Below are 16,826 nucleotides of genomic sequence, written 5' to 3' on the forward strand. Positions count from 1 at the left end.
GGAAATTTCGCCCGAACTATCACCATACTTTGGATTTTCTTGTGGCTAATCGTTCGAAGTGCATACCAGGGATCACTTTACACACATCTTCAGAGCAATAGAATGTTCTCGCCGTATGATACCATTGAAAAAATCCACCATTCTGATCGCAAAATAATGGCCCTTCCCTCAATTTCTAAGATGTTCACCCCTATATTTGGCAGGGACCGGTACATTCTTTATAGTTTTTTTTTTTCTGATTTTTGTTGTTTCTGAAGATTATTTTTTATTTAATAAAATTATAGAGTAATAGTTGGTGGGACCGATGTTATGAGCAACTTCGATATATCTTATGATCATGATGTTCTAATAATTTCGTCGGACCTGAATCAAAAAGCGTTTAATTTAAAAAATTCACCCCATCGGCGATTGGCATTTACAAAAGATCGGCTTCTTATGTTTTCACCGGTTATGTACTTTCGAAGAACATCGAAGTTAATTGAAATATTTGACGAGCAAATACAATTGCTTCAGGAAGCCGGTCTCATTGATTATTGGACAAAAAAATACACCGATGATCGTAAAATGAAATCCAAATATCGACAACCGTCAAAGCTTCAAATGGAAAACATATTAGCCGCTTTTCATATATGTTTCATTATGTGTTTGATAAGTTTTATTGTGTTCGTTTTAGAATTGATTAGTGTGAGATATAGATACATACAAATTATTATTGACCTTTTGACATACTAGATGTATTAAAGGAGAACGGATAAAACTTATTTACACTTATGTAGAAATGATTGCATAATAATAGTGTTTATAATAGGAACTTTCCATTAATTTTGTTCAATGTATTAAATCAATTTCAACTTTATTAGTATAAGATCTGACATTTCAAATATTATATGAATTATTGTGATTAACAAGAAATATTAGTTTCTTCTTCAATCAATATTCCATTATTAATGATTGTTTTTACTTTTTATTGTCAATAAAAAGTAGATTACCGAATACATTCTCAAAATATCATCGTGATCTTCAAATGGTCAAGGTTTTTGATTATTACTGCTATGATGGTATATAAAAATAATGTATTTTTATGTAAACGGCAATCGAGTTCGGTTGAGTATTCCAAAGATGAAATTATTCATAATTTTCCATGTATTATTTTGTACTGGAAGTGCGTTTGCATTGCTAAATCACTTTAAAATCGAGTAATCCGTGTCAGATGAAAGTGTTGTGTTCGTCATCCAGATGAGCTGAAATATCCAGATGATAAAATCCAAATGTATTGTCTGGTGCTCACAAGCGACGTGAGCGCTTCCATTTCATATGAACAATTCAAAGCTTGAAATTCGCCGATGTTGTAACATTTTATGTTTATTTTTCTTTGTTGTGTCAAACATTTGCAATAGGGATATTGCTTACTGTTTGGCGTCATCATTAGAAAAATGATTAATGAACTTCAAGTTCTTCATATTCAGCAAATCAATTACTATTGAACTGTGTTGTATATTTAAACACATTTTTTAGGTTCTATTCGATATAAATTACAAAATCATAATGATTCCAGAGTTAAATACTACCAAACAAAATTCATAGAAATTACATGTTACTTGTACTAAAACGGTTAATAAAATGATACGACAATATTTGTTTAATATTTACTCGGGGCATGGTGGCTGGCATGAAGCAAAAAAAAAATAATGTACGATAAGTGGAAGGACGCAACACAGACATGTTCATTTATACGTAAGCCACATATGTTATCTCTTTTCAGTATGTTTTTATTTTTAGAACCAATATATGTATTACGTTCTGAAAAAAAATGGCAATTTAGTTTAAAAAAGAATTATTATGTACTATACGCCCCCGTGACAAAAGTATTGAATTGTAGTGAAACGCACATTTCGAGTGGGTTTTTGTTCAGACTATGATTAATTTAAATTCACCTTAAGTAAATTCAATTAGCTTCCTTGGTTTAATTGTTCGATTATCATGAGTGTCGATTGTTGAAATTCTAATCAAGATAAAATGCCTTAGTTAGTTGTACAAAGTGCGTTGCAAAGTATATGAGTGACAGAATATTAATCAATATTGTCAAAAAATTCTCTCAAGGGTACGCTTGAAGGAATATAAATGCTATTTATCATATTTTTGCGTGCGCATCATAAAATTGTGTTAATATCTAAGACACTAACAAATTTTTATAGCAAAAATATGATATAAAAGCGTAATATGGTGTTCATTTAACGGCCAGTGCCACAGTAGGAGATAACGTCCAATAAGTTTTGCTATTGGTACGACATAAAAAGCAACAAACATTGAGAGTAGCTCATACACAAACAAGCGCGATTTCAACTGAAATATGACACATTCATCGCTTAAGCGTTGAGTTCATTCAGTATACAATTGGCCCTCATTAGTTTTGGTACAAAAGTTAATTCGGCAAGTAAAAGCGATAAACAACTACAAATTAAAGAAGAAGAACTTTAATAATTAATCTAAAAAATTAATAAAAATCAAAGTGAATCTCCTTAAAGAAACTTCTATAAAATGTACCGACATAGAGTGTACTCATTCAAGTGGTTTATCATTCAATTATTGCATAGTATATTGCGGATTGAAGCATCCTTGTTAGTTCATGAGCTACCGTGTAAATTCGTTGATTCGATCGATATATCAAGTGGTATTCTTCATGCAAATCAAAGTATTACATTCAATAAAATGGAATTTCCAGAAAATCAGTATGCTAAAGTTAATTACATTCTTGAAAATGGAAGACCTGTGATAGTCGAACCATACTTCCGAGGTTGTCCGTGCAATATAAAGCCGTGTGTTCGACTTTGTTGTCCGTATGGTTCATTCGTACAATCAATAAGAACTGATGGAAGTTTTGCATGCTATAATCATAATGCAGCCGAAAATCTATACAGTGAAGTAATTTACGAACATAATCAAACCAAAGTTGTTAGTTTCGATCAACAATTTGGCTTCGTCAATCGAATATGCCAATTTTATTTCTACGTAGATGATTTCAAAATAACTGAAGTAATATGGTTTAGTAATAACATCGGATCATGGTTTTAACGGAGAGTTCTTTTGTTTTAATTTTAGAAAGGTTACCTTTTAACTGAAGATGAATACATTGATCAAAGTGAATATTGTCTCAAAATAACGAATGAAACTCAAATGGAAGCCATGCAATGTTTGGGAAAAAATAAAGAGTATCACATCAGATATTCTATTCTGCCATACAGTGAGCGCATATGAACTTGACATTTTTTTTTGGATAAATGCTTTTTAAAAAATAAAATTGTCGTTTTTTTAATAGCGATGATGTTATCGATACCAATGATATTCTTCACTTTTATGGTTTATATTTGCATACCAGAGCTAGTGAATTTGCTGGGCAAATGCTTATTGTGCTATCTCTTAAGGTGGTGGCTAAATAAAATTTATTATATCTAATGAATGCAATTAAAAGACTCTCTAATTGGATACTAGCCTCTTCGTATATTACATTGCGTTGTCATATGTTTATTTGAATGCTGGCATTAATGTGGCTCCAATACCCTGTAAAACTCTGGCATATGTCATTTACCTAACATATTTTTCCGGATCGCTGTGGTTGAATGCAATTAGCTTTGACTTGTGGTTAAGTTTTCGGTAAGTTCTGTTTCTCTTTCCATTTACATGGGTCTGTTGAAATTAAATTGAAAATAAATTATTATTTTGATAGTTCAACCATTCGATATAAGAAGCATTCTGATCAAAAATTATTTCACATTTACTCGTGTTATGTGTGGATTTCGTCCATTGCTTTAACAGCTACAGCTGCTGTGATTGATCAAGTTGATTCAATTCCATATAATCTTAAACCAGGATTTGGCACTGAAGGCTGCTTCATTAAAGGTATCATCATTAATTTATGCTTTGCAAACAGCATTTTCCTTGTAAATTTAATTTCAGAGAATCTACTGTCAAAATTCCTGTTTCTACACCTGCCAATTACCATAATATTCTTCGTTAATATTATGTTTTTTGTATTAACTGCTGTAAAAATTCGACGAGTACAACGTGAACTTAATACTTATTTTCATACAAAAGACAACAAAAGTGGCAAACATCAGATTAACTTCGATAATAAAAAATATAAGTAATTTGCATTGAAAGACGTTAAATCAAATATTTCGATTTGTAATTAGTGATTTATCATTACAGTTTTACATTGTTTGTGCGTTTATTCTTTGTGATGGGCATGACCTGGTCGATTGATGCCATTTGTTTTGTATCACCCGATAGTATTCTATTTATGATATCCGACATAATTAACACTTTACATGGCGTATTTATATGTATCTTATTTGTATTGAAGAGACGCGTGTTGAATTTAATAAAACAGAGGTACTTATATTTCTAATTTAAATCGCTTCTTTTATTTGATTAGAATTCGATATCATTCTCCAATTTTCAGATGCAAAATATTGTGTGGAGTAGAATCAAAGAGCAGGTCTTCCCAATATTCAACAACTATATCTAAATCAAATGAAATACCCATGCAGGAGATTGAAGAAAATTAAAACTTCCACATATCATATTCGGGTGCTCGTCTGCATTTGCCTTTATATTCAACTGTTGGTGGTTTGCATTTTGGATTAGGTGGTGCAATTGGCACTATATAGTTTGCTCTATCTGGTACTGTTGAATCTTGAATTATGAAAATTAGACATCGTTAACATTTAGTATCGATTGCATGTGGAAATAAAAAATTGACGAAAAATATTCGAAAATTAATAATACATACTAGTGTTATTATCCAGGGGAACTGCACAATTTATTGTAAAAAGAGACAACAGTATTAACACGAAAAAAGTAAAATTTATTCCAAATAACATTATAAATCGTTATAAATAGTAGAGCACAAGTGTTTGGAACAGAAAACAGTTCACAGTTAATTGGTTATTGAATGACTGAAATCAAAATAAATCGTAAGCTACTCTTATTTGTGTTCCTTATCTATTTTGCTCTCCCCTCTGAGTTCAAATATGATTAAGCAAAACTTTGTTGTCAATATAACATGTACAAAATACAAACTCACTCCTACATTTTTTTTTTGGTATTTGTTCGATCGCCAACGTAATGCTGATGAATGAAACATAATTATTTCATTATCAGCTTCATATTTCAACTCTAATAGAATCATGTACAAAAATTATTTTGCTAGATTGCTAATTACTATTTCACACGCCACTTTTAGCATTTCTAATAGAATGTGCCTAATTATCATGAAGCTTGATATCAAAACACACACCAATTTCAAAATGACAGAAGCATTTGTATAACAACAAATAATTCATTGAATTTGAAGTACGTCAGAAGGTCTGAAAAACCCACTGTCTTAAATGTTGAATGTCACCTTTTTTTAATCATTTTAATTCCTGCAAATTAGTTTTTTTATAAAATAATTACGAGTTCTATTATCACTATCATCATCAGGTCTATTTTATGCATTTTTCAATATTTGAATAAAATATTAGAATAATTTTATCCATATTAAGTTCCGAATAAAATTCTCTGTGATGTAAAAAAATAAATGTAAAATTATACTCCACTCAAAAAAAACCCGCAAAAACGAGGATTGCTTGATAACGCATTCCCAATGTATTTTGTTTCATTTCACATTTTACGGTTGTTATCGTTTTGCCAGTGCCTCTCCCATCCTCAGGCATTCGTTTGACGACTGCTTGTTCGCCGTATAAATCGTCGTGTTTCATGCAATTCATTTTATTATATCGGTTTAAATGGAAATCGCATTGTAATTTCTTGCTCCGTTGATTCAGAGATGAATTGTCATATGAGCACATCACTTGTTCACTTTGGTATTTTTTTCTCCACATATTTGAAAACTTTCTCTCTGCCACGGTGAACAATTGTTTTTGTGATTAATTTTGCAATGGATTTCAGAGAATACGTGCGAAACAATGAAAATTCACTTCGACAATGTTATATTTAATTCGTTATTTGATTTTTAAACTTTTTATCACTTCTGAAAACATTTTATGCAAATTTTAAAGTTCATATTTTCGAGAGAGAGAGAGAGAGAGAGAGAGAGAGAGAGAGGAAGAGAGCAAAAAAATACAACTCCAATCGTACTAATGGTTTCGAATGGTTCGATTTTTATGCGCAAAACTTTAACTTTTCAATTTAAGTGGAACATGCATAGTTTTCGGAGGAAAAAAAGGAATCCATGAAAACTCATGGACCAACCACATTTGTTGGCTTTTCAAGGTGCAACTTTCTCGATTAAACACAATTTTTCTTATATTTTCACGGATTTTTTTTTGTTACGTTTTAATATTTGCCTATTGAAGATGATGTGCACAGTGGTGAGGGTGTGCAATTTTTTCCTCCTCGAGTTAACATTTAAATATTTCAATCACATTTTAACCATTTTATTTCGTTTTCCAGTCAATGTATTCAAAATATAGTTCGTTATTGGCGTGCATAATAATGTTCGAAGCACACCAACCACTATCAGCCAATCGAATTGTGAATGTGTGCCGACAAAACTCAGGCAGATTTTTATTTACTTACAGTCAATTTTGGCATTCACATGTAAAAAAAAAATGTTGAACAAAAAAAAAATCGAAGCCGAAGAAAACGAAAGAGAAGAGAAATGCGCTGTACGCGAGTGTAAGGGGAATGCTGATGTTGGCATTGCATTTTACAGGCAAATGCCAAGACACGAACTAACTCAATCGATAAAACAAATCAAATTCGCACAGTTGGAGAATTCAAGCGCATAAAGTTGCTCTTGTTTGCCGACATACGTGTAGTTATATATACATATATATTTTGCCTCTCATTCTGAGAATAAAGCTACATCTTCACAGCGGAACAAATTCATTGTGTAGACAACATTGACGACATTTTTCACAGAATTTTGGCTATAGTATTATAATGGCACATACTCCAGCTGAAAAAAAAACTGACATGACGATTTTATATTTGCTTTCCGTTCTCTATCACACAGATTTGTTTTTTTTGTCGTCTTCACTTTATTCAAGGGAAATTGCTAATCTTATTCATAAAATTGTTTGAATGTTTATTTTTGCGATTTCGTGTCACCGTTCGGAACTAAATCTTCGATTGCAATTTTCTTTCAGATTCATCTGTCATGTGCAAACATTATGTTGACAAACTGGAAACTAGCTCGTTATGATTGAGTCATACTTTTTTCCGTTAGTTTTTTTCTCTTTTTCTCTTGCGTGGTCTTTACTCCGATGAATACTCATATATTGCAAAAGGAACTGAACTTCTTAGAATATTGCATTCAAAACAATATTCTAGAAAAATGACGAACTGTATCAATATTGAAACTTTTTTAATGGTTTGATTATATGCTGATTTTACCTCGTTATACAAAAACAATGGGCGTTAAATTAATGTGAATGAAAAAATTAAATGGAATTAAATTCAGGAATTGCTCTGCGTATGTTTAAAATTTATAGCATTATATTCGATATTTATTTCGCCGAAAATCATTGGATATAGTAATTGTGCATCGCAGAAAGTACACGGGAAACACATGTTTGGTTTGGATTATTCTCATTTTCATGATCATATCATGGATTATAAAGCATCGATTGAGTAAATCTCCATTGAATCATTAAAGGTATCGATAACTAGTAAAGACATTTGTCCTTTTTTCAATTCGTTGTGCACAGATAATGTAATTTTACCGTATTTCGATTGTCAGCATTTCAAGCATTTTGAGAGAGTGGTTTCAAATTTTGATTCCATTGCTTTCCATAATAAAAAACATTGCAGAAAATGATTTTTGATAAATCTCTTTTAGCATCTTGGAAAAAATGCAATTAGCCTCCTTTAAATCCTTTTGAATACATGTGTTTACGACGCACAAACATATTACTGGGAATAATTTTTTGGAAATATCGGGCATTTTTTGAAAATCAAAAACGTGATAGCCGTTGAGTTATTTCACATTCCATTTACATAATTCACACTTTTAATGGAGCCAAAATCTATGAAAAAATGTCGGTTTACGCCTTGATAAAGGTTTCTTGCTAAATATTTTGTATGTTGGTAGCAAACAGTTTGGAGATACAAAAATATATGTATAAATGCGATAAATGGACGGTTAAGAATTAAGCGAGCCAGATGTGGCTTACAGTTGACCCTTTTTTTGTCTGCACGCTTATCGACCAAAAGAAATTGTGTTCATGCGAATATATTTATTTAATCTCAAAAGCATCTTTTTCATGTTTTATTTCGTATTATATTTTTATACTATTGAATTAATCATGTTTTAAAATTCATTACTATTCGAGACATGACTCTCAGTCAGTATGTTGAAGACAGTCAAACATAGAAGTATGTATCGTTTAAAATTGCGTTCAATAATTGTCTGGTGTATTGTTGCATCCATCCTTAACGAATTTGAATTGCGACCCCCAATTATCTGAAAAGAAAACATGTGTAAATTTGTGCTGTAAGCGTGGTACTTATGTAACGGAAAAATCCAAAGAAATTAAGTGTTCGGAAACTGTGGACACAAAATATTTGAAAAATCCGCCTCAAAATGAACGAAATGAAACCTACGACGAAAACGGTATTGAATACATCAGTCACGTTGCTGGATAAGACTTCATTATCAACCAATAACTTTACTTATCCCCTTCAAAAAAACTTAACATAAGGCATATTTCTCACTAAAAATATGTCTTATATTTGTTCTAATTTAAGCAAAATTAGAAACGCATTTTAAATGTTTAATTATAAATAAAAAAATACACCAAATTTCAATTAAATATCACTGAAGTGAATATATCTTCTATTTCTTCGATTTTTTATCAAATGTTCTAATTGTAGTTTTCTGCAAATTTTCATTTAAAAATATAATTTCCAAGAGACATACATATTTTTCCATTAGTTATTCAATTTTTCAGTTCAGTGTAAGAAATTCCAAATATTTGATTATTGTTTTTAAATCGAATAAAATATTTTTATTCAAAGAGAAAAAGTGATGGACTAAAAAAGACCTGACATGAGATACATATCTTACCACATTTCATATGATGCATGAAATCGTATTACGAAAACCGCAAAGAAGGTTTCCATTTGATTGCTGTCGTTGTCACTTTCCGTAGAACTTTGTGAGGTGAATGATATGCTCATCCGTGTATGAATTCCGGTCGATGATCTGCACATTGTCCGATTTCATGCTGTATAACTGATATAATCGAAATGCGATTATGTTCATCAAATTAGATAGGTTAAATTGTTCAATATTTGCTTGAGTTTGAAACGGATTTAAATTGAATGGATTTTTTTCTTTACCTCAATGGAATGAATAGTAAGATATAGTATTTTATCGTACAATCAGATCGGTTTACGGCTGACCAAAATGTAAGCATATCGAAATGAAATGTCAATCGAAAAGTTGCTGTGAGCGTGTGGTTGGCAAGTGAGAGCGAAAAACAAACAAAAAATAAAATCGAATAAATCTATTTCATTTAGTTTTAAATTGATTTTAGTGGTTTGTGAGAGCACAAGTGACTGAATGGGCCCGTTTGCATTAAAACCAACAATCTGGTTTCGGCCCGTTACAGTGAAATCAGCGCAAAAACGAGAGAGAACGAGAAAACCAAAAATCGATTTAAGCTCCATGAGCTGCACATGACTTGTTCCACTTTGTACTTACATTACAGAATAATATTATTCTAATATCACCGCCTGAGATGACGGACAAAAGAAATGAAAAACTCGTCTAACACATTTTCAACGAGTCATCCGGTGATCACCACTACAGATGCTATGAATACACCACATATTTGTTGATGCAGTTCAAAGTTTGCAATTCAAATTGTCGGATTTAAATATGTTTAATTTAGTGTAGCATTTGCATGGTTTCCTTTGGACATTGTTGCGAAGAATTTTTTCACGACATTGAATCTTGCATGCAATATAATGTATATGTACATTTTATCGTTGAGATTTTTTTTTGCGTCGGATTACACCTTTTATTTTCCATCAGGCATGTGATTTTTTTTAGTTTTATGTAACCAGCGCCACTTTTTTCGGGCATTCACGGTGCAATTGACGAGGCCTTCTGCTTACTTTGATCGCCATTTACAATATACACTAAGAAAACATGCCACTGGACAATGTACACAATATTGTAGTGGTTCTCATTCTAATTTCGACATTCTTTTTCCGTCAGACATGTGAAAAACGAGAATGCAATAAATGTTTAGAATGAAAATATATATGGAAACAAATAATATCGTTTGAAATACAAATAATTCATTTCTTTTTTGGCTGACGTCAGGCGCCGCATGATAGATAACACAAGAAATACAAACATGAAATGTGTTTCTGTCATTCTCGGCCATGTATTTGATACACTACACATAGCCGGTTGGCAGAAAACCGGTGTGTAACATTGTTTACTAGGAAAAATACATTGAGAGAATGATGTAGTTTTAGCTTATCACACATTCACCAAGAAGAATTATTTCCAAGTTGTGTGACGTATTTTAAAATTGTTGTCGTTTGTATATGTATATGTGCTTCTGTTGTGCGTGATGCCGAAGCTGTTTTGACAGAGTTAAAATACAACGTAAATAGAAAACATACCATTTGCAAAAATGAACAGTTGTGTGAGGCAAACGAGACGAAACACACCGTTGCCGGTACGGCAACAATGTTCGAATGACACACCAATACAAAATTATCTGATAAAAAATAATTGCATGAGCCATTCGCTCTTTCGTCACAACAAATGGAAAACGTAGAGAAATACAGGGTATACGTATGATATTCGATCGGTACATCATTTAGGCAGACGATGTTCGTGTTTGTGAATCTTTTGTGTTGCCCGTTAGTTATGCATCCATTTCGAAATGTCATTGTTATCACATTTTATTCACATTTTGCCGCTACGCAGTACGCACATCAAGTCAGCAGTTTGGTCGTTTCGGATTTAAGAAAAAAATCCGTAGAAAGTTTTTGATGTGCAAAAATAGTTACGGAAATCATTGTTAAGCTACATTGATTGAACTCACACTGGAAAGGGAAAAAAGTATGGATTTTGTATTTTCAAAAGCAATAAACAGTGCAGTACAATAAAATTCGCTATCGTAATTACACCATCAAAAACATCTTTGTTTGTTTTTTTCGTGAAACTCGTTCACATCACACATTGCTATAAAAAGTTACACGAACTTCAGTCATTCAAGCACTCTCGAGCGTGACAGTTGAAACACATAATAGTCTATTGCGATCAAGTTTTTTTTGAAACACAAAAAACATGCTGTAAGTTTATCGGTGCATCGAAGTATATTGACCGCTAATTTAAAAATAAAACTATTGCGTTGCCTTTTTTTCAGAAAATGGAGTTCATTGCGAGCGTTACAATTGTTCGTTTGGCTGATGTTGATTCATTTACGAAATGCATGGGCGAAAAATCAGTCGGTGATTCTGGTGAATATCGATAATCAACCGATGAAATTGGTGTATCAAACATGGATGCGATCGGATTTAAATGAAGAAGGCGAATGGAAAAGTATCGATGGTACATTGAATTGCATTGAAAGAGACGCAACGGATGCAATTATTATCGAATGGAATGACGAACAAATGCCGATCAATTTTTTCGATCGTTATCCGGATATTGAAAGCATTCAAATGACCCATAAACACTTAAAATCAATTCAATCAACCGATTTAGAGCGTGCAAATTCATTGCGTCGCTTGAATGTATCGTCAAATGACATCGAACACATTGCATCGTACGCATTTGATGCGGCACCAAAATTGACAGAAATAGATTTGTCATTCAATTTACTGAAATCGCATGCATTAAATGAAAACATTTTCACATCTTATTTGATCAAATATTTGTATTTGCACAACAATCAATTAACCGTTGTACATTCAAAATGGTTTGAAAATCTTTTATATTTACGCGTTTTGACATTAAACAATAATCGCATACGGGAAATTGACTGGCAACTTTTCGATTTTACGCCCAATCTAAACGTATTCCATTTACATTCAAATGAAATTATCGATGTTGTGGAGACCGATGTACAATCCACGCCAAGGTCAATGCAAACATTTTCGATGCACAATAATCCAACGTTGGCTGTCACTTCACATGATTCGATTTGGCTGGATGCAGAAACGGTCGATGTACATAATGTTGGCGGTGCCAAAATCTGTAGAGTAAGCCGACGTATGCATACACTGATTGCAGCAAACAATGAAATTCGCGAAATCGATTTGGACAATTTAAGTGTTCCATCGCAAAATTCACTTGTCACATTGAATTTGGCCAGTAATCGGTTGGAATCCATTGAGAATGTGACATATTTCCATCGTTTGAAATACTTGAATTTATCACATAATTTGCTTACACACATCGACGCACAACTCTTTGACACACTCATCAACTTACAGCAGCTCGATGTTAGTCACAACAAATTGAAACGATTTGATTTACAAAATAATAATCGATTGCCACATTTGAATGCATTGGATGTTTCATTTAATGAAATATTGACACTGAATTTGGACGGAATCATGTCGCAACTTGAAATTCTTAACATTGATGGTAATAAAATTATAGCAACCGATTCAACGACGAAGAAGAAATACACTGTCAACCGGGAATCACAAAGTGTAAACGGCGAAACGACTTGTTATCCCGATCAAATACACCAACAAACTAAAGATAAACGAAAACAACCACGAATAAACGACGAATTGCGTGATTTCATTTATGAACAATTTCACATTGTTGAACTAAATATTTTGGAGTTAATCGATTCAAAATTCAAAGACATCGAACAAAGAGTGAGGCGACTTGAGCAAGAAATGATTTTCATCAGCGCAAATCGAGCTGACAATGAATGTAGTTAAAATGGAACTGAAATAATTCACATATATTTAGAGTGTGAATACTATTCACTGAATACGTAATTTTTTTCAAATTTAAGCATTTGTAATGGACCTTAATAAAAACCATTCATATATGAAAGTAGTTTGAATAAATAAACAAATCCGCAGACTTTGTTGCAGTAGAAATGTCGTCTTTTTTGTACTTGCTTTATTTTCTCCTTTATTCAGATTCTCTTCGTCTCATAACGAGTAATGTCGATTAATCTGATACTATACAATCCGAAACATTCAAAATTTCGAAACAATTTGGTGTATGAATTGGAAAAAAACTGAATCAATAAAAGCGACTGGGTACTTATGAATAAAGCAATACAGTTATCGTTATTCACTTTTGTTCTGTTCTGTGTGGTTTTACCACTTTGCTTGCACCGACACCATAAAATGGAACAATTTCAAGTTTTATCTGAGAATGTACGTAATATATTTGGAAAGTTGGAATATGAAAATATTTGGTTTTTGTTGCGAAGAAGAAAAAAAACAATGAATATAATTTCATTTGAAAATCCAAGAGCATTCATGTGTTTGGTGTGAATTTTTGCATTGATTCGTCTGGATTGTCTTTCTATCTCTTTCCTGCTTCGTTTTTCCGTTCTTGTATTTTACAATTAATCGTTATGAACTTGATAATTTGTTATGACAAAAGGGCAATAACTTGTGCGTCTGAATAGAACGCAATTCCATTTAATATTCGATTTGATTACACCAACTTCAAGCAGTGCAATGTTTGAACTTGACTTTCAGCTAAATAAATAAGTAAATGGAGCGAACATATAACTGGCAAATACATTTCTTACTCTCAAAGTATTCACAGTTGAAGAGAATGTTGCTGCCGGCATTCATGCCATGTCATAAGTAAGTGTTTGTAAACACTCTTTATTTATTCAAGTGTTTGATAAAACAATAGAAGTGAAATCACAAAATTCGCATGAGAAAGGGATGCACTTTGGATAAAACATAGTGCATGTTTGAATGGAATACAAGAATGTATTTAATGTTTTTTTAAACGCAAATATAGAAGTTTTATTCAAAGTTGCTGTTCAATTATACACGCAAATTTGCTTCATTACATCATGTTTATTATTTTCTATAGAGTACACACACATCCATATATGTAATTGATGCGTGTATATGTGACCTGTGCGCGAGACAATAAATATGGGTAAAAGCGAAACCGTGCACTTTTGAAATCAACTCAGCTCACTCATCCAAATTAAAGAGCTGTTCCCTGATACTTTGCGATGTTTTTCTTTACTCACTCGATGCCAAATGTATCGTTGTCTGTTGCGTTTATTTGGCCAAAAATGCGGCAAATACCCATAAATCTTACTCTTACCCTTTGTTTTTCGACAAGCGTTGCTTTTTTTCTTTTTCACTTTTCTTCGGTTTTTTTTTGTTCCTGCTTTCCACTTTTCTTCTGGGCTGGCATTTGTCTTTCTTATATTCTGTCTACAGCATAACTAACTTAGAAGTGTTTTGTCTGCACAAAATCTCTCACATATGAATCAGTAAAAGCACTTCATTCAGTTCATCGTCTCCAAATTAATGTACATTCTGAAAATGAACAAAACAATGAAAATACAATTAAATAAACGCAATGCAACAATGTTCCAGGTTCAATGAATTGCGTGGCGGGGAAAAAGAGAGTGAGAGACATACAGTGTGAAACACTTATTTCAGAGAAAAACTATTTTTCGTCCATTATTATAAATGTTGTGTGATAAGGGAAAATGCACCGAAAAAAAATCTCTGGAAAAGATGATGTAAAAGTAAAAATCGTTTCTATTTTCTTCATTTTGGTTAATAATAGTGGCGGCTTTTTGGTACATTTTATAAGTGAAAAAAAAACGAATGGAGAAATATGAGTGAAGACATTAAGACTTGGCACATCCTACTTATATAAAACGAATTTCTGGCGATGCATGATATTTTCGACGCTCTCGGTACAATACAGTCGAAAAACACTTTGCCAAATACTCAACCCCAAATAAGTACCGACCATTTGACTGTAATTTCTGTCCAACAATTTCTCATGAAGAACCATTTCTCATTTAACGATTCGAATTGGAAATGTTATGGTGGCCATTTGGTTAAGTGCGATATAATTTTGATATCTCTGACTAGCCATTATAATTAATGACATCGACCGATTGCAAAAAAGAAACAAACAGCGTATTTTTATTTCAATGCAAATAGAAACGACAGATAATGCAAAAGACATAAAGCACAGATGTGTTTTCTTTCGAAACAAAACCAATCTTAATTTTTTTTTTTTGGAAAATTGGAAAAATTGAAGTTTTTCAAAATGATATCCACGGTCATGTATAAATTAAACAGAGAATATTATTGGTAATTACACTCTTCAATTCTATCTGAAATTGCTTTATATCAAATTACAATGAATTTTTATTCAGCAACAACATTTTGGAGCATTTACAAGATGCAAAAATATTCGTCATTAGTAGAAACTTTTCGTTTTGTCTTTTTTCATTTCTAGACGATTTTTTGATTATTACTCATCATCCGAAATCAGAAAAAATGTCAAAAAATTGATCTTTCACCTCTGATTTGAGGTTGTAGTGGTAAGTCTTACCGTATCATAAAACTCCACGACTAAAACTACAAATTATTATATATGATTTATTTGAAAGTGCTGTAATTAATTAGATTTGTTGATAAATTATAACCAATCCAATATTCTCCTGAAGCAGGGTCATGTGGTACTCTTGTTCAACTCATCGTATGCAGAATATTTCGGATTAAGTTTTGCATTTGCCGAGTTGAGTCAAACCATATTCCACGTATTCGATAATTGTGTTCATTTGTGACATCCCATTCATTTCATATATCTTCAGCATAGTTGAACCGTGCTAGTGCTGGCAGCGATTCGGTTCGCAAAAAATGTGCCATTCAGGTGCCATCATACAGATTGAACATGTATTTTTTTGTCTAAAAAAAATGGTTGAAACGACGAAAAAAAATCGGTATAATTATCATATTTTTCTGAAGTACGTGCAGCATGTTAAGTTTGCTGCTTAAAGCGAAAATCGAAGTGAAAACAGGGGAAATCGTTTTATGTGTTCTGTTGCAGCCAATTCGATGCATTATTTATGCAAAGGGTGTACATGCCACTGTCGAAAAGTGTTACTTAAAATTAAAATCGCTTTAAATATGAGACGATAGACTGAAAATACCATCATAATGTATGCGCATGCATTGAATGTTATACGCTTGCACGAAAAAAAAAAATGGTTCTCTCGCACTATGTTTCTCATGCACTGTGCACACCACTATTTATTTATAGACGTAGTACGAGAAAGATGCGTTCGATGAATATGAAATTGGTTTAACGTCATTGCTATGGTGTTGAACATCGAAATGGTGTTGGAAAAATTTTCGGATTCGTGCATGTGTTGGCACGTCTGCAATTTTACTCGCGTTCGATTCATAAGTACTGTCTGGTCTATAATGAAGATTTAAAAAAAAACTGCAATCCTTTTCGCCGCACCCATCTTCAACGTCATCGTTCATTAAAATATGTAGCTATCGCTCACATACCATTACAAATATCCGCGATTAAGACATGCCCCAAAGGAAACAATTTGAAATTTTAATCTCATTCAAGATTACGGCAACAGTTTTTTTTTCACACTATATTCACTACTCAAATTCACCATTCTCGGTTTTTTACTTCGTTTTTTTTTTGCTTGTATGTGATGTGGATTATATTATCGGTGTATGAATGAACAACTGATAAGAAAAAAAAACTTTTGCAAAAAAAAGTTATATGCAGTTGTTATGATTGTTGACAGGAAAGAAATTGCGCGCAGGATTGCAGTAATGAGAATCGTGAAAATGAA

At 32.4% G+C, this 16,826-nt stretch overlaps 2 protein-coding genes across 2 annotated transcripts; both read left to right on the forward strand.

Annotated features, from left to right (window-relative positions):
* Positions 1 to 2,538: 2,538 nt before the first annotated feature.
* Positions 2,539 to 4,913, forward strand: LOC116340617 (G-protein coupled receptor Mth2-like). The gene is made up of 7 exons (XM_031767203.1): positions 2,539 to 3,033; positions 3,100 to 3,241; positions 3,317 to 3,422; positions 3,490 to 3,651; positions 3,725 to 4,141; positions 4,207 to 4,389; positions 4,460 to 4,913. Exons 1-7 carry the CDS (start codon positions 2,539 to 2,541, stop codon positions 4,563 to 4,565), a joined length of 1,611 nt encoding a protein of 536 aa, XP_031623063.1. The 3' UTR covers positions 4,566 to 4,913.
* Positions 4,914 to 10,916: 6,003 nt separating this feature from the next.
* On the forward strand, positions 10,917 to 13,095 carry LOC116340853 (leucine-rich repeat-containing G-protein coupled receptor 6-like). The gene is made up of 2 exons (XM_031767568.1): positions 10,917 to 11,322; positions 11,397 to 13,095. Exons 1-2 carry the CDS (start codon positions 11,318 to 11,320, stop codon positions 12,928 to 12,930), a joined length of 1,539 nt encoding a protein of 512 aa, XP_031623428.1. The 5' UTR covers positions 10,917 to 11,317; the 3' UTR covers positions 12,931 to 13,095.
* The last annotated feature ends 3,731 nt before the right edge of the window (positions 13,096 to 16,826 follow it).

This window comes from Contarinia nasturtii, unplaced genomic scaffold (genome assembly GCF_009176525.2).
Source record: "Contarinia nasturtii isolate CC-2019 unplaced genomic scaffold, AAFC_CNas_1.1 Cnas_scaffold_695, whole genome shotgun sequence".
NCBI lineage: Eukaryota > Metazoa > Arthropoda > Insecta > Diptera > Cecidomyiidae > Contarinia > Contarinia nasturtii.

Coding starts and splice junctions, on each gene's coding strand:
- LOC116340617 (XM_031767203.1), top strand. CDS start 2,539: ATGTACCGACATAGAGTGTACTCATTCAAGTGGTTTATCATTCAATTA. Junction 3,034..3,099: donor ATGATTTCAAAATAACTGAA/GTAATATGGTTT, acceptor TTTTAATTTTAG/AAAGGTTACCTTTTAACTGA. Junction 4,142..4,206: donor TTCGATAATAAAAAATATAA/GTAATTTGCATT, acceptor TTATCATTACAG/TTTTACATTGTTTGTGCGTT.